Raw genomic sequence first — 21,692 nt, 5'->3', positions numbered from 1 at the left:
GCCGGGCCCGGAGCCCCCTTCTTCCTGGCCTGGGCCTGTCCCCCTGGCATCATGGCCCTTCCCTCTCTCTGGTCCAGAGCGCACCCCCCGGGTCAGGGCCCCAGAGCTCCGCATTATCCCTCTCCCGCCGAGATCCCCTTTGCTGGAGGGGGGTGTCCCAGTGTAACGTGGCACCTGATGCCACTCCAGTGCGATGTGGGGCCCAGTGTGAGGAGCCACCTGGGCCCTGTGGCACAGGGATCCCCACCCTCAAGGTGAGGCAATGCTTGGCACAGCCAGTGTTGTGGGGATAAAGCCCCCTTATTGGGTGGGATCCGCAACCTCCTGAAGTTCTTTCTGGCTCCCTGTGTCTGTGTGTCTAATTCAATCCACAGTCCTCACCGTTTCAACCTGCTGGGCTCAGAAGTGTCAGGGCTTGTGAGATGACAGGTCCCCTTCCAGGGCTACTCAGTGAGACCTAGCAGCCTGGGAAAATAAACAGCCAGTAATGCTGTGTGGTTTGGGGACTCCGCTAAAGTTGACTAACAGGCTCACACCAGGGGTGAATTTAGCTCCATCTCTTCGGGGAGATGAGGTTTTCTTATGCAGGTTTCACGGTATAAAAAGGTAGAAACAGGAGCAAATGGACTAGCTCTAGTTGTGTTTGATGGAAACTCTGTACTTGTGTATTTGCATAAATCGTAAAGCTTGGAGGTTTGTCATTTTGCTTTAAAATACTGGATTTTTTTTTTTTTTTAAATGATCTATCTCTCTTTAGAAACCTATCCTGCTGCAAGGTCATGAGAGGTCCATTACTCAAATCAAATATAACCGTGAAGGAGACCTACTCTTTACAGTAGCCAAAGATCCTGTAAGTATTCCAGCGCCTTTGAGTTAAGTGTTTCATGTGTCTCAAACTTTTCTTTTTTGGGGGGGGCAGGAAGAGAACTTAAACAGGATTCTAAGAACATGAAAGTTCTTGCAGCCTGTTTAATATTATGGTGAGGTGTCACAAAACCACACCTGAGATGGGGTCAGTTTTTAGTTTAACAAGTTGTTATAGTGACTCCCTTTTGCAAGAGGCTGGGATTTGGGAGTAGCCATGGATTTCCATCTTTCTAACCTATCCCACAGAGAGTTCTCAGTCCTGCATTGTAGCACTATACAGTGTTTGGGTTTTACAGAGACTTTGTATAAAAATTGGTAATTAAACTGTATTTTATCATCTGTATAGTCTGAAAATCCATTTTGTCCAGGGTGTTGGATGTACCTCTCTTCTCCTATACCCGGAAACAATTATTCCCATTCCTAGAAACCTTCCATGTTTCCTGTTCAGTTCGAGACCTAGTATAAAACCAACCTGCCTCCTCTTCAGGATTCCTCACAGAATTGTTTTTCTACATCTAGCACTTCTTTGTGTTCTCAGTGTCTCCTCTGTTTTACTTAAACAGCATCTATTTCTTCCTTCTCTCCCTGTGTTCCCCCTTAGGCTGACCCAGGAGTGAGATTTTATTGCCTTTCTCCCCTCTGATTCTTTTCAAATCCTATTTCCAGACCCATGTAGAGCGCCATCTCTGCCTGGCTTTCAACATCTATTCTGTCTAGCTGCATTTATAAAGTACCTGTTGCCATACCATCTAGACATAGCAGCTCTTAACACAAAAGGTGCACCATACTCCTGGTGTATCCGTGCTCATTCATTCTCTACATAATTTGACCTCTCCACCCTTTAACATTCCTGTCCTACTACCTCTAGTGATGTTGCCCATTAGCTATATTCTACCGCATGTGCTCCTGTTCGTATGTGCAGTGATATAGACTTGAGATACTCCGAGATGAGACCATATGGAAATAAATTGCATTCATTTATTTAGCAACTTGATCTAAAGTGGCTGCTTGACTAATTGTTTTGCTTTCCCAGATTGTCAATGTCTGGTACTCAATCAATGGAGAGAGGCTTGGCACTTACACCGGCCACACTGGAGCTGTCTGGTGTGTGGATGCAGATTGTATCCTTCGGTGACTGAAACCTGTCTGTCTGCTTGTTTATGATGATTCTTCTCGTGTGAAGTGGGGTGTTTTTATTGTGGACACTAGGTGGCAGGCACTACAATGAGTGATTTTATTGCTGGTATCCTGGTCTTTTAATTACTCTCCACTGGCTTCTCCTTCTCTCCTCCCCCTTCCCCCCCACCCCCCCAATTTGAAATAGTACATAAACTGTAGGCCATTGTGTTCCACCCTCACTTATTCAGACATCACTTTTTACTAACCTACTGTGCTCAGGATCACAGGGCTCTGGAGTTCTTAGAAGATGCCTGAATTTCAAAGTGACCTTCTGTCACCAATGCAGATAGTTGATAAAATAGTTACATTAATGCGGGTTTCTTGCATTTAAGAGTTGAACTCCTGAATGCCCCAGAGCAGGAAATTCAAAGTTATGGTTCCCTCTGTGTATGTGCCTGGACATAGTATGTTGGAATGAAAGTTATTTCATCTGCATGATTTTTTTTTCTGATTCTAGATAAATACTGTAGCTACTGCATATCTTGTGTATTTATGTATCCTACGGCAAAATGTGGATATTGGCCTTTAGGGGTGATGGGGTGTGAGAATTTGTTGGCATTCCCTAACTGATGATGCAGGGGACACAAGACACGTGCTTACTGGCTCGGCAGACAACTCCTGCCGGCTCTGGGACTGCGAAACAGGTAAGACAAGAATATTGGGGTGAGAGGGAGTGTTTAACTATTCTCTAATGAGAGAGTTTTATCTATGAAATCTATTTGCCTTGAGATGTGTGGCAGGGAAATAAGGTAGGATTCTAATTCTACTTTAGGACCAGTGGTGAAGATGGGTTTGGTCTCATTCTGACCCTTACCAACTAATGAATATTCTTTTGTAACTCCCTCACTATCCAAACTGGCAGGAAGTAACAGTGTCTGCCCTGAAAAGGCCAGGGACTGCTGGTGTAGGTTAGGATTGAGGTGCATTGGCAGAGTGGCATGTGGGTAGCTTGTGCAGAATAATTTGCTTTATCTCTGGCCAGTATCCTAACTTTTATGAGCGCCTAATTCATCCAGAATTTTAAAGAAAACCATCTATGTGCACATATGGGTTTCCCGGTCTTGTAAATCATATTTCAGTGCAAGAACTGGTGTCATCCTGTGGGTAGGAAAGGTGTCTGGCAGGAGGTCCACAGAAAGACAGCATGCTTCTTTGACCTATAGCATTGAGACTCACTTGTCACAGCTCAGAACAGAACTTGCTGGCCTAGCTAAATACTCAGAGTGGAAAGATGAGCAATGAGAATAGACAGAGATGTGCGTTAAGTGGTTGACAGATTGATCATAGCTGATGGCAAGACCCAGGCTGAGTTTCCGGTCTTTGCTTAGCGAAATGTATGTGATGAAATGGATGGTGTTCGCTAATCTTATGACTTGTAAAATCCGGGGAGGATTTTTCACAAGCACTTTGGAAAATTAAGAAATGCTTTGTACAGACTCTAGCCCCCTCTTGCTCTGAGCATTGCATACTGGCTAGCTCAGTGCTGCGATTCCCCTGCAGAAGGGAGGGGTGACGGTAAGGGATGAGGATGTCCGGTGCAATCTAACAGGTTCTCTCCTGCGTCTAGGAAAGCAGCTTGCGCTGGTGAAGACTAACTCAGCTGTGCGAACCTGCGGCTTTGACTTTGGAGGAAACATCATCATGTTCTCCACAGATAAGCAGATGGGGTATCAGTGTTTTGTTAGCTTCTTCGACCTTCGTGACCCTAGCCAGATTGGTAAGGAATTCAGGCAAATACCTGCATGGAAGATGGGGGGACTGTGGGAAAACTTGGATCACCTGCAAATCAGTCATTTGTCTAACTTTTCCCTTCCTCTCTGCAGAAAGCGACGAGCCTTACATGAAAATCCCATGCAATGAGTCTAAAATCACTAGCGCTGTGTGGGGCCCTCTCGGTGAATTCATCATCGCGGGGCACGAGAATGGAGAGCTGAACCAGTTCAGTGCCAAGGTTATTGTCATGAGGAGCAGTGTGCTCCTCCTCTTTAATTGAGGACAGAGAGGGGGTGGGTGCCACAAGATACCCGTAGCGGCCACAGGGAGGAGTGTTGAGCCAGAAATCAAACCAGCAGCTGCTTGGTGTAGCCAGAAGGCTGCCAGCTGAAGTACACAGCTATGGAGGGCTGGTCTAAATTACTGCTTAAGTTGATGTAACTCACATTGCTCAGGGGTGTGAAAAAGATGTAGTGCTCTAGTGTAGACGTGCCCGGAGTGTCAGTTTGGGCTGCAGTCCGGACATGGATGAGACCACCATTGCAGAGTGGTGGTTTAGAGCCATAGAGTTTAAGGCCAGAAAGGACCACCATATAATTCACTGGAGATGCTAGGTGTAACTGGGACCTCTGTGGATGAGGGATGGTTTGCACCTCTCTCAGCAATGGCTCGTAGCATTAATTCTGTCTTGTGTTTATGCCCCAGTCAGGGGAGGTCCTTGTGAATGTCAAGGAGCACACCAAGCAGATCAATGACATCCAGACCTCCAGGGACATGACCATGTTTATCACTGCCTCCAAGGACAACTCGGCCAAGGTGAGACCTCCCTTCCCTACCTCAGTGGACCCCACTGACTGATGGCCCTGAGAGCAAACGCAAAAGATATTGCTGCCTTGAATGTCTATTTCCTTGTCCCTAGAAACTTATGAGTAACTATGGAGCCAAGTTTTCTGTCTCAAAGTAGACATCTGCTTAGTGGGACAAGCCCAGTAAAGTGGGGGGGCTTACCTTGGCCAGATGAACAGGCACAGATGATGCAGTGATTTCAAGTGTGCTGTCTCAGGCACCAGGTGCAGAGGGGCTTGTGTGCTCCAAGTTGTGTGCTCAGATGTGTTTGGGCCGTGGCACTCCTGTCACTAACTGCTTCAGGGGCGATGGAGTCGCCTGTGGAGGCGAGGCAGAGCTCCAGGGCTTTAGGAGAGGGTTGGCTTTCCACTCTATGCTCCCAGCGTTGGGAGCCTGCTTGTAAACGGCTGTTCCTCCCATTCAGCATCAGAATAACCAGCTTTGCCTCTTGCCTTCTAGCTGTTTGACTCCACGACACTCGAGCATCAGAAGTCGTTCCGGACCGAGCGGCCTGTCAACTCTGCAGCTCTTTCCCCCATCTTTGATCACGTAAGCTAACTGATACGAGTGGCATTAGTTTCACTGCGGTCATGTCTTAGATGACTTTTTTTCCCCTGGCCCCCACGTTGTTCCAGGGATTCTAGAACAGTATCAAAGTTTGGGTGACAGGATATGATTTTAGAGTGTAGTGTGCAGGGAGGGGATTGGCGTGGATGCAAGGCATAGACAGGTTTTGGGTGGCTTTCCAGGGGGGTTGTGTGGGCGAGGGTTCAAATCCTAGGAATCTTGTAATTCGCTCCTATGACTGGGTCATCTCCATCCTTCAGGGATTAATGCAGGATTGTTCTCCACAGTGCACTCTTCATTCTAGTTCTAGGCATCCCTCATGAAGTGTGGAGGGTCTATGGCTCATTCATGCATCATCTTCCCTCTGTATGCACCCCGGGTTTGGGTTTAATGGCGCCTTTAGTATTGCATCCCAAAGCCTCTTCCCCCTCTAAATCCTGGTGTTACATTCCCTTTATGTCGCCTCTGAGATGTTAGGTGAGATCAGGAAGTGCTGATCACGTGATTGTGGCAGACTGCTCCATTATACACCACCCTGTACAGGGGAGGTGTGAATTGAAAGAAGACACTTCTCAATTAAAATAGCTTACTCCAGTGTTGCTTCTGACAAAGGCAACGTGGAGGGGAGGAGGGGGATTATTTCAGTTTCCTGAGCGCTGAAATCTGCAGCAGCAACCAGGCGGCTGGGAACCGCCCCCCATCTCAGTCTGTCAGGGGAGCAGAGAGCACTTATGAGCCTGGCCTGCCCTGTGTTGTTTATGCTGGCAACAGCTAAAAACATCTCTGATATTACAGCACTGGCAGGCAGTACTAGCTAGAGGTCAGTTGGTGTTTTTGTAATATCCCTCCCCTGCCACCAACTCATCCATCTGCAGGGAGTGAGAGTGTTAAGGGGAGAGAAGCATTGCAGGACTGGAGTGTGCAGCATGAGAATGGAGACTGGGGGTTTTGAAGAAGCCTAAGGGATTTGGGCACCCAGCACTCACTGAATTCCAATGGGAGCTGTGTGCTGAATTCCCTTAGGCACCTTTGAAAATCCCGACTGAACAGGGTTCCCACGCCTCTGGCTGGATCGGGAAGTGTGTGTATAAAGCAGGTAACATGAGAACACACAGAACTGAGACACTGAACGTTGGACGGGTGACAACCTCGCTTCTAGTGCACAAAGAGCCCAGGAACTGACACCATCTGTGCTGCTGAGTGCTAAGCCTCCAGTTCACAGCTTATTAAATGCTCCCCTTTTAGCAAATGTGTCTTGGAGGCAAGATGGGAGCTCTTTAATAGTACTGCTCCAGCCACTGATACCAGCTGGGAGAGGAGAACATTTCCCACTAGTCTTTGCTCTGCTGCTATACTCAGCTTCTAGATCCTGGCTCTCGCCAAGCGAGAGTGACTGGAGCAGCATCTGAGAGTGTTTGGCTTTTTCCTATTTGCAGGTAGTATTGGGTGGTGGACAAGAAGCCATGGATGTGACCACAACCTCTACCAGGATTGGCAAATTCGAGGCAAGGTTGGTCCTTCTTGTTCCTTCAATGTGGAGGGAGATTTGGGTGTGTTCGTAGCAGCCTGAAGACACCTTTCCTGGTACTTTTTGGGTGAAATGCAGGCCAGACTCTGTTCTGACATAACTGGAGCTCTGAGGCTCTTGGAATAACCAAAACCATCTTCTTTGTTCCTAGGTTCTTCCACCTGGGTGTTGAAGAAGAGTTTGGGAGAATCAAGGGTCATTTTGGTCCAATAAACAGTGTTGCTTTCCATCCTGACGGAAAGAGGTAGGGATCTCGCTGGGGTTCCCTGGGCTTTTGGAAACCAGTGGTGGTGCTGACTGAAATGCTGGCTAGGGTCAGGCATGTGCTAGATGCATTTTCCCCCCTACAGTACAACTAGGCCTTGCCTGCTTCCCCTGTAGCACCCAGCTACACTCTGCCAATAGACCTTAGTTCTGACCTGCAGCACCCCCAGCTTGGTCACGTCATGGACTTCTCATGCTGACACACACCATCCCTGCTGTTCCAATACCAATCCCCCTCCTCTTGAGATGTAGAGAACCCAAGGCCAACTAGTACACCCTCCCTGCCCTGTAGGGGGACCGCCAGCCTCTTTGGAAGTATTAGCTCTTGGTTAAGATCTAGTGTAGGTGGTCGAGACATCTACACGGGACATCGCCAGTATCAGGTCGAGTAACCGAGACCGCCAACCAGGGAAATAACCCACTTCCTTCCCTGACGAACCAAGGGACGCGACGCACCCCACCCCACCCACTTATTCCCTACACCAATACTGACATGGACTCTTAATACATTCCATGGGTGGCATACCCGAGCCCACTTATTCACCGACGCTTTAAAAACTCCCGCACCCCAATCCGGATCTCTGCTGGTTATGTGATATGTTTGTAGCTGATACTTGCAATCCCCCATAACCCAAGCCCGACCCCAGATGTACAGGACCTTCCCTCTTAACTTTGATTTTAAACATTAACTTTAATTTATCTTAGTATGGGAGACAACCTGCCCTAGCAGAGGGGACAGATGAGTCCAATAGGTCTCTTCTATCTTTACCAGCTGATCCTATATATCCGGTAATAGCTTTCTGCAAATATCCATCCTAGGCCTAGACTCACTAGCTCTTGGCTCCCACATCCTCATAGAGATGAGACCCTCTGAGGTCTGCTAACCCAAAATCTTTACTGGGTTACATCCCCTGATTATACCGTTGTCCCATATCAAAATCCTTTACTAGATGAAGTGGGGGTTACTAGCCTGGGTTTTAGAAAGGGGTGTCATTGACCTCAAACTCTTGAGGTCCCAGTGTGGGGCAGTGGTTTCATCTGGCTTTCTCTCCCCATGCAGTTACAGCAGTGGCGGTGAAGATGGTTACGTTCGCATCCATTACTTCGACCCACAGTACTTCGAGTTCGAATTTGAAGCTTGAAGCAGCTCTTGTTTCTTCCCCCACCCTCTTTATTTTATTTTTTCCCCCCACTTTCACTTGTTTTTTTCAACCCCCCCATTGGCTCCTCTCCTGGAGTTTTGTCCAGGCTTAAAGTTGATCTGTTCCAATGAAGCATGGAGCTCTTGGGATTGAGTGCTGAGGGTGTGAGCCTAAAAGAGAAACCAGCCTGGAATGGCAGGATCAGCTGCTTTGTCTGAGGTAGTCTGAGTGGTGTGAGACCAGAGGGAAGAATGGGCCAGCTTGCTCCCGGCTGCTATGGACACTAACTTCCTGCCCTGCTGGAGATATTTATAAGTCTGTGAGAAAATAAACTCAAAAGGAAATGGTAAATAAAAATCTCTTTTATAACCAGATGAGTTAAAGCGTCTCAGTCCTTGTGGTGGCTGTGGGTAAACTCAGCTTGGTTCTCTCTGGTTACCCTGGATAAATCTCCTACCCACCCATCACTGTCCAGTGGCATCTCCCCTTCACTAATACCCAGAATCACTGACTCTGTGAACAAGCCAGAAAACAATTACTGGCTGCTATGTTTCCAGATGACACATGCACATGACCCCATTGCTTTGTGCAGGAAGGGAGCCTGAGCTGACTTTCCTCATGGAACAGTTGCTTCCCGCACTAGGAAGGTTTTGGTGCTGAATATCTTTTTTTTTTTTTTTAAAGCTCTGCGACCCCGCATCAGCTGACCCAGGCTCTGAGCCTCAGTGCTGCGGGTTTTTTATTGCAGTGTAGACATGCCCTGAATATTCCCCACTCAAAAGGAGGAGAAGTCATGAGTAGAGACCATTTTACTGTAACAAACCTAGTCTGTACTTTGTAACTGCTCAAAGCATTGTGCCACAAGGTTGGGTCCGTGCGTGCCCCACGTGTCCTCTGATCCTGGTGCGTTCGGCTCAGAGCCTGGCCTGCTGTCCAAATTTGTATTTGGCTTCAACAGGGCCCGTGTGACCAGCACAAAGCCCTACTCCCTAAGAGGCAGTGTCTGTCCTTGCTGCCTCTGGAGCAGTCTGAGCGATAGATGGGAGATGTGGCCAAGCCTGAGCCACCAGCCGTTCTGTTGCAGCCATCGATGTTCTGGTTCATCCTTTGTTTGCAGTCCCTGTGATTGTCAGTGGGTAAGCAGCATCTGGTTGTGAGTGGCACAGTGTGCGCCCTGCGCCCTCCTCTGGGGCATCTTCACAGTTTGTCACTAGTCGCTGGATTTCTGCCCAGGCCTCATCTAAGTACTGAGAGGATCGGATCCACCGGAGGAACAAACCTGCCAGACACATGCAGTTTGTGTTACTCTGTGTAGCCCCCAGCTCCTACCCTCAGCCCCCGTGAGCAGCTGTCCCCAGCCTGTGCTCCTACGCTCTCCCCTGCAGTGACTGAGGGGAGCAGTCAAGGTTCCTGCCGCTTGAATGCAGCATCCTTGCAGTGTGGTTTAGGAGACCCCTGTATTTCAGGAGCAGCTGGCTCAAGGCCAATGCCCGAGCAGCACTTACCTTGCCAGAGCTGCAGGCTCTGAGGCTCCACGGACGGCCAGATGACCAGGGCATTGTATGTGTACAGGGGATTCAGGAGTTTCTTCAGCTCGCTGGGTTGGTTCAGCCAGGACCAGAGGGAGTGAGTTTTCTCCTTCACTTCACACAAGCACCTGCATGAGCATCCAGCAGCATTTGAGTGCGTTCCCTGGGGTTCTGCAGTGCACTGGCAGCCTACGGGGATGACCGCTCCTGCAGCGAGGGCAGTGCTATGGGCCTGGGTTGATGCTCCTGCCCACGGGTGAAGCAGGAGCTGGCAGGGCATTGTGAATTTGGAGCTAAAGTCCTTTCGGGGGAGTAGCAGAAACCCGGTGCTGGAGCGGGGCTTTGCGCCAGCTGGGGCCATGGGTGGCTGTACAGCCAGCAGGGGAGGCAGGGAGGGAATATGCTCATCCTGTCCCTCTAGGGGGACGGAGACACCAAAACACCCATGGGGGAGGGGAATGGGCTGTCAATGGGAATTTGGTTTGGCTGTGCTTGGCCCCAACCAACTCAGGTACCGTGGGAGCTGCTCCATCCCTGTGGGCTGCAGCAGGTGCTGGGACTGCTCGGCAGCTCTGCAGATCCTGCCAGTCCTAATCAACTGCTTAATGCGGGGCTCAGGCGCCTAGCTGTGGGTAGCCAGGTTGGGAAGTTTTGGCCTATCCCCTCGCATAATGGTTCTCCATCTTTCCAGAATACTGTGCCCCTTTCAGGAGTCTGATCTGTCTTGTGTAGCGTATGGTTCAGCTCCCTTTAAAATTCCCTCCTTGCCAAATCAGACACAGAAATACAAGTCCCAGCTCACTGTTACTGAGAAATTGCTGGCTCATTTTTACCATTTCATTATAAAACGGTGGGTCTCAACTTTTTTTACCGGTGACCCCTTTCACATCGCAAGCCTCTGAGTGCGACCCCCCTACTAAGTTAAACACACTGTTTAATATATTTAACACCAGTATAAATGCTGGAGGTGAGGAGGTGGACAGCTCGTGGCCCCCGCCATGTAATAATCTTGTGACTCCCTGAGGGGTCCCCACCCCCAGTTTGAGAACCCTTGTTATAAAAAATATCAACGGGAATATAAATATTGTACTTGAGCCTGTTTTCCACTTGTGGGCATTGGCTGAAGCCTAATCCCCACCGCCCGGGGCTGAGGCATGTAGCTTACCTTTGTGGGGCTCCCTGTGGCGTGAGGCCCAGGGCAATTGCCCTCAATGCCACCCCCTAATGCTGGCCCTGAACTTGATACCCCCCTAAACCTGTCCTGTAACCCCCAGCTTGAGAAACACTGATCTAGATGAGTTGAGTACTCCCTAGAAGACCTTTGTGTACCCCCAGGAGTATGCGTACCCCTGGCTGAGAACCACCACCGTAACAGGTGTGTAGTCTCCTAAGGCTGGTCTGAGCAGGACATGCAGGGAGGTGATAAGTGCTTGCTAGAGAGAAAGGCACACATTGTTTGCTTCGCTCTGGTGCTTTGCAAAGCCAGACAAACGATCCATGCGGGATGATTTGGCAGTAACTGGTGAGGTAAAAGTGGGCAGGGATCATAACCTTCCCCCACCTTACCCAGTGAAAACACTAATGTGAGATCACTTATCAGTTGGGTGGGGGCTGCCCCCTGAACCCCAGGGGATTGTAAACTAGATTTGGGAGGGGGCAGGCACAGTCCTGCTAGCTCATCTCCGAGACCCAGATCTTTTGATCAGTATTGTCCCTGCTCTCCGGATAACTGCCCCTTCACAGATCACTGGGCACTCACCTTTCCTTCTCGCTGTTGCACAGAAAGGTCCCGTAGCAAGATGCGTACGTGTGTTCGAACAGCACCAGCAGGAGGCGCTCGTTAAACTGCAGGGAGAAGGGGAACTGGCGCCCCAGCTGCCAGACACAGTCGAGGAAGAGGAGGAAGATGGGAGCCTCCTGCTTGAGCCGGGTGTGGGAGTAGGCGGAGTGGGCACAGCGGAAGTGAAACGGGTGTCCTGCCTGCAAAGCCAAGGGCAGAAGGAATCCATCAGTGGGGGAAGGCTGGAATGAGTGGGCACCAGGCACAGGGGGGGGGTGAACTACACAAAGGAGTTGCCTGTTCCCAGAACAGCGGGGCCCTTGGGTGAGGACCAGGGATGGGGGGAGCTGGCGTGGGTCTCGCAAGCTGGTGTTGCTCTGAGATTTGGGCTGGCTGCTCTACCCTCTATTGCGGCTCTCGGGTTCGTGGGCCGGAGCGGCTTTGGGGTGGTGGTCTGGGGGTGGGTTTGCGGGGGGGTTACCTCTATCCACTCCCGTTCCAGCAGCCCCTGGAAGCCAGTCAGGGTCCTGCAGTCAGGGTCTAGGATCACCTGGGCCAGAGCGGTCACCAGCAGGGTGGTATCTGTCCCCTCGGCTCCATGCACCAGGACGCAGGCCTCTTCCCTGAAGGCAAACACAGCACGGCAGTCACCAGAAAGAAAGTGTCCTGGGCCCCGGCAGGCCAGTGAGTGGTGGGGTCCCAACTTGCGACCAGTGAGAAAGTGACAGAGCCCCAGGGCTGAAGAGAGCCGCTGGGGCTGCCTGGGGCAGGAGGGGACAGGACCGGTGTTTGAATCACAGCTCGGATGCCTTAGGCTGTCGCTGTGTGTGGATCAAGGCTCCCAGGATGCTGACAGCTGTGGTTATTCTGCAGCCAGCCGCGGAGCTTTATCTAATGCTCAGTAAGCACCTTCCATCATTAATCCTCCTGTACATTTTTTCTAAACACAGATGGGGAAACTGAGGCCCAGAAAGTGGCCGTGACTGCTGAGGCTGCATGGGGAGTCAGGGGCAAGACTGGGAACAGAAGGGTATCCCTTGTTCCCAGTTGGGCTCCAGTGCCTAGGCCAGGTACCTCCCAGAAACCCCAGCTCACATACAGCCTGTTGATCTCTTTACAAAGACCTTTTCCAGGGGGAAAGAATTGGCAAGAGCCTGCAAGGGGCAGCCGGGCTCAGAGCAGCAGGTGATACAACTCAGCACACTGTCCCCAAAGCAGTGGAGTGCCTGCCCCTTCCACCCCCTCCTCTCACCTCTCCATGCACTGGGCGGCCAGGCAGGCGGTGCTCAGGGCCCCCTTGACGTGGGCCAGCCATTTGGAGCTCTCCAGCTTGCTCAGCCAGCGGTCCATGCTGAGGGAAGTGTCGTTGCAGGCTTCTACCAGCTTAATGAAACTCTCCTGGAGCGGGCGGCCCCTGAGAGGAGGGGGAGGAGGAGGAGGAAGCCATCAGGGTGTTGCTTGGAGAGGGGTGTGTGTGTGTGTGTGTGTGTGAGATGGTTTCTAGGCTCCTTCAATAAGTCCGCACCACCTGAGGAGGAGGGGAAGTTGGAGCGTCTGTCCCAATGTTCCTGGAGGGGGGGGGTTGCAGAACTAGCACAGCTGGGCCAGTAACCACCAGTGTAATGAGTGGGCCAGGCCTTGGCATAGCACAGCTGCGAGTATTATGGTGCCAATGGAGACAAAAGGGCAGGGGGTTAATGTCTAATGTAAATGTCGATGCTCCCTGTAAGAGTCATGCCAGAGATCCCCATGCACGGCAGGTGATGCCACCAGCCTCCGTGCAGGGGGCTTAGAGAGAGCTGCTGCGCTTACCTCTCCAGTGGCCTGTGCAGCCTCTTCCAGTGGGGATAGGAGGATTTGGGCTCCGTGCCGCCCCCCATCACCCGAGCCTGCTTGGCTGCCTGAGCTGAGCGGGTGTCGATGATGAAGCCACGCTCCCCTCCATCCAGGACGGCGCTGAGCAGCAATTCATCCTCTTGGCAGCGCTTCCTGTTGGGCCCTATCAGTGGCTGGCTGCTACGGAGCATCACCTGCAGGGCAGAGGAGTAAGGTCGTCTTTCCTCCCCTCGTGCACTGCTGCAAACAGATCTTAAGCTAAGCAGGCTTTGGCTTGTTTAGTATTTGGTTAGGAGACCTCTGAGGGCAAACCCAGCTGCTCTCAGAGTCCTGGCTCGGTTCCAGCTTAGATTCAGTGGTTCTCTTCTGGCTCTTTCATTTCCCCTTGCAGTTTGTTGGAGACAGTGTTCTTTGTTACTTCCTGTACCGAACAGCTGTGCAGTGTTGCGATGAGCTGTTCAACAGCTGCAGTGCCTCACCCCAGAAGTGGCTCAATTTGTTGGTGAAGTGCTTTGGGATCCTCAGAAAGGTCGTATCTGATTATAGTGCTGTTGGTGGCAGATACACAGGGGAAGCACTGATCTGCAGAAGCTTTCCCGCTCTCATTCACCCTCTGAGAGGAAGAGCTGGGAGGGGAGCAAGAAACTAAAAGGGAAACAGACTCACCGTCCCATTCTTCTTGTGATAGTAGCTGAGGACAGGGAATCGTCCCCCCTGGCGGAACCGGGCAGCCTTCTTCAAGACATTATCGTCCACTGTGGCTGGTACAATTACAGCTAGTGGGTAACTGGAGCAGATGGTGAAATCCCCGTTAACACAGCTCAGCCTCCAAGCACTTGTCTGGGAAGTACAGAAGTGTCAGGCTCTGATTCCTACAGCTTTCACCCCAGGGGGACAGAGTGGGTGGGGTGGGGGGCGTCTATCCCAGATGGATATTTTACGCTACCCTGGAGGGCCCACCTCTACAGCAGCTATCTGCACGGGTCAGCTAGTCCTTGCCCTCTCTGCTAAGACGGTCAGCGAGGGGGCCTGCGGTGGAGGGTGGGTTTTGTGATGTGGACTTCTGTCCCATTTGGGGCTGGAGTGACACTCACCAATTCATCTCCTGTAGGCAGGGGTGAAAGTAACTTAAATGACTTACTGGTATGCAGGGTAGCCAGGGTCCTGGGCAAGGTTGGGGGGTGGGGTGGTTCTGGGACCCCAGGAGGGGCAGGGCCTTGGGCCAAAATCCCACAGCCAGCCCTTCAGCGCCGCCCGGAGCTCCAGGCGCTGGCGCGGTAGGCAACAGCAGCCAGGAGCCCCGGGCCCTTTAAATCACCACCAGAGCCCCAGGGCTCCTGGCCACTGTGGGCCCTTTAAATCACCGCCGGAGCCCTGGAGCATCTGCCCCTTTTGTCCCCCCGCCCCCTATCAGTGGCCCAGCTGGTATGGTTGGCACTTTCTTACCGATACGCCGTACTGGACCGTGCCCTATGTGTTGTGTATGGAGTGGCTCAATCCCCCAGCCCGTCTTGAAGGACATTTCTGGAGTGATCTCTCTCTCCCCCCCCGCCACATTGATCTCTCATTGAAAAGGTTTCTGCTCCTCCATACCCACCTCTGAGGCGATTTGTTGGTAGTAATGTTGGAGGGGGTAAAGCTGCCATCCATCCTTGAGCTTCATGCTTTGGGGTCTGTAGAAGAATGGGTACATCATCATCACTGAATCCACAGAAGAGAGGGCCTAGAAGAAAGAACAAGGATGAACACACACATGGAATTGGTCTCTATTCATAGTATATGGACCAGCACCCACACGATACTGACTACATGCTAGGGAAGAGCTAGAACAGCCCACAAGAGCCAGCCTGCATCCAGAATGCAGCTACTGCAAAGACAGCAGCTATCAGAGGGGATAACACCACCCCCACCGGGCCTCAGGGCTTCTTTGCTCCCAAATCCAATTTTAAGTCTTAATGGCAGGAGAAATACGTAGCTGAGCTGGGCTGTGCGCCAGCCACAGAGCTAATGCAGCCCACAGCTGACTTCATCTTTCATACATAGATTCTAAGGCCCAAAGGGACCAGTGTGATCATCTAGTCTGACCTGTATAACAAATGCCTAGAGCAGATCTTTTAGAAAAACATCCAATCTTGATTTTAAAAGTGTCAGCGATGGGGAATCCACCACAACCCTGGGTAAACTGGCCCAAGCTTAATTACCCCCCCACTGTTAAAATGTACGCCTTATTTCCGATCTGTTTGTCTAGCTTCAACTTCCAGCCATTGGATACTGTTAGACCATTCTCTGTGACACTGAAGAGCCTATTATTAAATATGTGTCGATCTTTATAGACTGTGATCAAGTCACCCCTTAACCTTCTTTTTGCTAAGTTACATAGATTGAGCTCCTACCATTCTAAGGCAGGTTTCTAATCCTTTTACCATTCCTGTGGCCCTTCTCTGAACCCTCTCAAATTTATCAATATCCTTCTTGAATTATGGGCATCAGAACTGGACACAGGATTAGAGCAGCGGCTGTACCGGTGCCAAACATAGAGGCAAAATAACTTCTCGGTTCCTACTTGAGATTCCCCTGTTTATGGCTCCCAGGATCACATTAGCTCTTTTGGCCACAGAGTTATCCTGGGAGCTCGTGTTCAGATGATTATCCACCACAGCCCCCACCCCCACTTGCTGACGATTCCCCATTTACAATTACATTTGAGACCTATCAGTTAGCCAAGTTTTATTCCATGTAATGTGTGCCATGTACATTTTACATCGTTCTAGTATTTTAATCAAAATGTCTTTGTGGTACCAGACCAAACGCTTTAGAGAAGTCTAAGTATATTACGTCAACACTATTATCTTTATCAGACAAACTGGCAATCTCATTAAAAAATATATCAAGTTTATTTGACCGGATCTATTTTCCATAAACCCATATTAATTTGCATTAATTACATTATAATTCTTTAATTCTTTATTAATCAACTCCCCATATCAGCAGCTCCATTATCTTGCCAAGCATCAATGTCAGGCTGACAGGCCTATAATTACCAAGGTCATCCCATTTACTTTTTTTAAAAACTGGCATTACATTAGCTTTCTTCCAGTTTTCTGGAACTTCCCCAGTGCCCCAAGACGTATTGAAAATCAACAGTAATGGTAGGGTTACCATACGTCCGGTTTTTCCCGGACATGTCTGGCTTTTTGGTTATCAAACCCCTGTCCGGGGGGAATTTCCAAAAAGCCGAACATGTCTGGGAAAAATACTCCCTGGCTTACCTTAGAGTGGGCGCCGGGGGCTGCTGTGCTCCCTGACTCCTGGGCTCTGTAAGAGCCGAGCTGCCCGAGCGCTACCGGCTTCCGCCAGCCCCCATGCCTCTGGACCCTGTGTCCCTGGCCAGGCACTTCCCCTCCCAGGCTCTGGGGGCGCAGGGTCCGGAGGCAAGGGGGCTGCCCGAAGCCCAAGCGCTACCGGCTTCACGGTTTGCCGGGCAGCCTCCAGACCCTGCGCCCCCAGCTGGGCGCTTCCCCTCCCGGGCTCCAGCTGCGCTGGGGAAGCGCCCGGCTGGGGGCACAGGGTCTGGGGGCTGCCCAGCAAACCGTGAAGCCGGTAGCGCTCGGGCAGCCCTTTTCGCGTGGCTGGGAGAGAGGAGGGGGAATGCAGGGCGCTCAGGGGAGGGGGCGGAGTTAGGGCGGGGACTTGGGGGAAGGGGGGGGCCCCGTGGAGTGTCCTCTTTTTTTATTTTTTAAATATGGTAACCCTAAGTAATGGTCCAATGAGCTCCTCAGTCAGCTCTTTTCAAACTCTGGGATGCAAGTTATCTAGACAGGCTGATTTTAAAATGTTTAATATCCTCCAGTGATACTAGTGGAATGGAAAGAGTGTTAGTGCATCACCATTTGACAAGACTGTTTCCCCCCCGAATACAGAACTCCTTCTTATTGTCTTTAACTGTGCTGGCCATAGATTTCTCCTTACGTCCCTTTGATTCCCCTTATCGGTTTTCTAAAATTCCTAAACTTCTGATTTATATTCATTACTATCAACTTTCTCTTTCTTCCATATGGAAGCGCATCCCCTGGAAACTACAGGCTCCAGCATGCAATGCAGTCAGGCCACCTGAATCAAAATGGCACATTGCATGTTGGGAACTGTACTCTCTTTGGGCCACACCTTCACATTAAAGGTGAGGGTGTCTTGATCCTGCATCCATTCAGGTCAATGGCAAAACTTCCACTGAGTTGGCTGGGAGCAGGACTGGGTTGCAAGCCAAGGCCTTTTTGATCCTGGTCAAGTTTTCAGTGTAGCCCTCAGCTGGGCTACAGCAGGGTGCCCCTAGGTCATCACAATGTGCTAGTGAGATGGAGCCAGCAGGTGCATCTGAAAGCCCCTAAGGAGATCGGAATGCAAACAAAGGCCAGAGGGAAGTCAATAATTACCCACGTTAATGATGAACTCAAAGCAAACACCACAGGGGCACTGCGCTTCCTCTTGCCAAATGTCAAAACCTTCCACGCTGGGCAGAGGATCTTTCCAGGAGCTGCATGTGACTGCCTTCCAATCCCAGCCCAGCCCCCAGCTACACTCTGGGTGGCCAAAAGGCCATGCCCGTCCCTTCTGCCGAGAATGAATCTCGAGCCACCAGTAGGCACTGACTGACCTCAGTGGAGCTGGCGATGTTGAGACATTCCTCCATACCCGGGATCTCCAGCTGCAGCACTTTCAGGTCTTTGCACTTGAGTGTGATTGTGCCCAAGGAACTTGCAATCCTGTGGGGAGATGCCAGACAGGAGCTGGGAGTCAGACCCTATGTCCTTGTCTCTTGGATCAACCACAATCCAAACCCCCAAAGTAGAGTCCAGCTGCTGCATGTGTGAGCGTGGGTGCGTGTGAGCACAGGTACATGTATGTAAAAAGAGACGTGATAGACAAGAGACAGGTGAGAACTTGAGTGTGCATGAGAACATACGTGTGTAAGAATATGTTTAGTGGCTTTCATCTGTGCTGGGCAGTTGTTTGCATTGTTTGCCTTCACGGCTGCCCTGGAGGATGGGTGAACGTGTGATTGCGGAAGCGTGGCTGTGTCTGTGCACGTGGAGGTGCAAATGTGGGAGCATGTGCTTGGGAGGGTCTGAACGGGATGACGGTAAGGAGCGTGTGTTAGAGCGTGTTTTATTCCACCTGTCCCCAGGGTGTAAAGGACGGGGGTTTCCAGTCCTTCTGGAGCAGCTCAGGCGCGTTGTCCGTCACCAGAGGAAAGCTGGCTTATCCCTGAAGAGTAAGATGGAAGCACCGTTCACTCTGGCTGCCCGGCCCCACCTTCTCCCCTGTCTTTCCCCGACTCCTGACAGAAGCAGTGAGGCCAGTGTCCTCCCCACCTCTCTGCGGAGAGGATACTAAAGCAAGCGTTGCAGACGCAGGTCCCTGGTGCCCCAGCCCAGCGCAGCTGTCTGAGCGGGAAGCTGGTCACTAGTTAGTGCAAAGCCAGGCGTTTTAGGTGGGTTAGAGCCAATACAGGGGTAAAAGCCAAACCTGGTCTCTTGGTGGGAGCTGTTAGTCCTGGAGGTTTGGTACCAGCCTAGGTTCTGAACACTGAGTCACAGAAAAGAAGAGAGGTTATTGCACAGAGCTTGAGCTGCACCATCTGGCTAGCCCCAAGGGCAGAGGAGAGAATGGAAAAAGAGGCAAAAGCCTGTTCTGTCCCCTAACCAGCTGCTCGCCCCATGCTGGACGCAGCGCTCAACTGGGACACGCAGCAACGACAGCTGAAGGCAGAGTTCAGTGTCTCGTCCCAGCCCCTGCTCTATGCTGGGGGCAGAGGTGGTGAGATCCACTCTGTTGTTCTCTGGGTCACCAGGGCGGACGGGCACCAAGGGAGGATAAGTGAATGGTGAACAATGTGGGTGGGGCCTGTAGACAAGAGACAGACCCCTGGTTCAACACACGCCCCCTCCCCCCAGATCTGGGGGCGTGAGCCGCGGGACTTCCACTGACGCCAATGGGCCCATCCCAGCTCTGAACACCCACAGACTCTCTCTCTCTCTCACTCAGAAGGTGAGACTGTGTCAGACACACACGCCTCCCCGGTGGGACATCATGGAGGGGGCAGGGGAGACTCACCTTTTCTCAACAGCGTCCACGTTCCGGATGAGAAGCCAAAGCTCCACCGTGCCCTGCTCCTCTTGGCCCCCGGGCTGGGACGACAGCAGCAGGTGATGGCTGGTGATGCACAGCGTCCCCTTGATCGGCGGGAGCCCGGGGCATGAGAGCTGCACGTTCTCCACCTTCGCTGTCTTGATCAGCTCTGCAAACTCCATGGCGACGGCAGCGGTGCCGAGCTGAACCCTGGCAAGGAGTGCGGGGCACAGAGAGCCCCAAAGAATTGTCACGTGTCCTTCCCAAAGGGCTGATGGGCAACAGCGACCAACAAAGTCTTCGGCCAGCACCTAAAACGGACATAAAAGGAGACGGAGACTCAGCGTGAGATGGGGGACAGGCCGTGGGAGGCGCAGAGCATCCTCTCTTTGCCATTTCCGTCCCACCCCCTCCTACAGGTTCATGCTTCCCTCTTTCCACTGTACTGTCTTAGGCCAATATAGGGTCATCCCCTGCAGTCTAGTCTCCATTGCTTTATTCGATCCCTTTCTAAACAATCCACATTTAACGCTGCTTAGGGCCCATGGAGCTTTCCATCTGCAAAGCACGGGTGGAGCATTACCTAATTCAGCCCTAGGTCCCATCCTGGGAGTGGGTCAGTGTCATTAGCTCCACTTTACAGATGGAGGCACGGAGAGGCGACGTGACTTACTCAAGGGCTCAGAGGGAGTCAGTGGCAGCCGCGGTTAGCACTTGGGGAGGAGTTCCCAGCACCCAGGCCTCTGCTCAGGCTGACGAACCACCCCCCTGTCTCTCCTTGCGTATGTCTACATGGATGGTGGTGCAGCCCTATGCGTCATCCCAGGGTTATCATTTAAAGGTTATTATTGAAATCTGATATGTTTAGCTGCAGGTGAAAATCAAGCCCCTACCTTGCAAGAAGCTATTGTTATTATTTAGGATTTGTAGTGCGGCAGCGTGGGGGAGCCTCAATGCGCTAGGAGCTGTACAAACCCAGCCCTGCCCCAAAGAGCTTCCAATCTATAATTCATCCTTGGAGGCTGAGGGGTTAGCTCCCTCCCTCTATTCCCAGGCACGCTGGGCTCCAGAATAGACCCCTTTCTAAAACCAGAAACGTCTTCAGAGCTGCTCCGCTTGGCCAGGCTCGGTACAGGGACATTAGACAGAACCTGCTCAAACCCCCTTCGCCCCTAAGTAAGGGGTGGAAGCAGGAATGCCTTCCCCATCTTGGGGAACAGGCTTCTCTTTTGGAATAACCAGCAGCAGGAAGCAAGTGATTAATACCCCCCAACATCTGACCCCCAGCAACGGCCACTGCCCTTACCTGTTTCTGGAATGGCAACCCTCAGGCTGCAGTCAGAGAGCTGGGTCATCAGAGGGGGCAGATCCTGTTCAAGGGGAGCTTGAGCCGAAACCTCTAGTGCTGGGATCACTGCCGCAAAGGAATTCTTTGGCTGGAAAAGCCATGCCCCAGCGAACAGGGGCGCCCGGGTGCTGGCAGCAGGGAATGCGCCACAGAGATGGGCACAGCGGCTTCTGCAGCAGGCATGCAATACCTTGCGGCAGCTGCTGCTTCTGAGAAGCTGGTGATAAGCATGTTCTGATGCAGGGGTTGTGAAACACAGCAACAGGAACTGAGCAGGCTGCCGTGTGGGTGAGGCCGAGAAGCAGAGAGGGAGGATGTCGGGTTTAAGGTGGCCTGGCTCCAGTTTTTGATATAGTTTCTCCCTGGTGTGAGGCTTGGGCCGATGAAATGAGCCCAGGTTGGGTCTCGCAGGCCCTGCAGGGACCCAAGAGCTTTGCCTTTGAATCACTGCAGGGGGCTTTTCCCAGGCTCAGGGTCGTGATGGACAGGTAGGGGGAAAAGAATCCAGTCTGGAGATGATGGGGTCCCCTCCCTCCCGGGGACCGGGGGAGGATGGGGCAGCAGAGGAAGTAAAGTTCTGGGGATACCAGGGTGACAGAGGGCCTCAATTTGGGGGAGGCGGGGGAGACAAGGGGAACCTGCCCGTTGGAGGCACAGGGCTCCTAGCTTCGGGCACCTTGGGAGGGCTGAAGAATTGAATCTGTGGAAAGGGGACAGAGTCTCGATCCCTCAGCCGGGGAGGGAGTTGGGGAGATCGAGGGCATTCCGGTCAGAGGGTGCTAGAGACAGGCCAGGGGGGGAGGGTATACAGCTGGCTGATAGAAATATGCCCAGTGAGTCGTGACTAGTAAACAATTCCCCCCCAGACACTGTAGGCTTCTTTACCTATCCTCAGTGCCACCTTTTCTGTTACCCAGGGCCCCTGCCCAGACCCAGCTCTGCAGTCTCTGTTACCCAGAATCCCCCA

At 51.8% G+C, this 21,692-nt stretch overlaps 2 protein-coding genes across 6 annotated transcripts in view; one reads left to right on the top strand and one right to left on the bottom strand.

Annotated features, from left to right (window-relative positions):
• Positions 1–8,452, top strand: part of EIF3I (eukaryotic translation initiation factor 3 subunit I) — an 8,897-nt gene extending 445 nt beyond the window's left edge. Inside the window, exons 2-11 of the mRNA XM_034754236.1 lie at positions 758–850; positions 1,901–1,988; positions 2,625–2,690; positions 3,614–3,763; positions 3,870–3,997; positions 4,465–4,575; positions 5,065–5,154; positions 6,609–6,682; positions 6,852–6,944; positions 8,025–8,452. Of these exons, the coding sequence (XP_034610127.1) occupies positions 758–850; positions 1,901–1,988; positions 2,625–2,690; positions 3,614–3,763; positions 3,870–3,997; positions 4,465–4,575; positions 5,065–5,154; positions 6,609–6,682; positions 6,852–6,944; positions 8,025–8,106 (975 nt within the window). The 3' untranslated portion in view covers positions 8,107–8,452. The remainder of the gene's footprint in view (positions 1–757; positions 851–1,900; positions 1,989–2,624; positions 2,691–3,613; positions 3,764–3,869; positions 3,998–4,464; positions 4,576–5,064; positions 5,155–6,608; positions 6,683–6,851; positions 6,945–8,024) is intronic.
• LOC117868351 (myotubularin-related protein 9-like) lies at positions 8,263–21,474 on the bottom strand. Of its 5 annotated transcripts, none has more exons than XM_034754228.1 (12): positions 20,684–21,474; positions 19,363–19,688; positions 18,775–18,834; positions 17,903–18,011; positions 14,849–14,924; positions 13,918–14,012; positions 13,228–13,445; positions 12,668–12,829; positions 11,897–12,038; positions 11,395–11,615; positions 9,612–9,763; positions 8,263–9,385 (listed from the first exon to the last, which is right to left on the bottom strand). In XM_034754228.1, the coding sequence occupies exons 2-12, from the start codon at positions 19,557–19,559 to the stop codon at positions 9,207–9,209; spliced, it is 1,611 nt and encodes a 536-aa protein (XP_034610119.1). In that variant the 5' UTR covers positions 19,560–19,688; positions 20,684–21,474; the 3' UTR covers positions 8,263–9,206. The 5 variants fall into 5 exon arrangements, with proteins under 5 accessions (XP_034610119.1, XP_034610117.1, XP_034610120.1 ...); XM_034754226.1 differs by having other exon boundaries at positions 13,918–14,091; positions 14,849–14,974; positions 20,684–21,468; XM_034754229.1 differs by lacking the exon at positions 18,775–18,834 and having other exon boundaries at positions 20,684–21,468.
• Positions 21,475–21,692: the final 218 nt, after the last annotated feature.

This window comes from Trachemys scripta, chromosome 20, assembly GCF_013100865.1.
Source record: "Trachemys scripta elegans isolate TJP31775 chromosome 20, CAS_Tse_1.0, whole genome shotgun sequence".
Taxonomy (NCBI): Eukaryota; Metazoa; Chordata; order Testudines; family Emydidae; genus Trachemys; species Trachemys scripta.
Note: the sequence above shows the minus strand (reverse complement) of the source record. Positions and strands in the feature narration are given on the sequence as shown.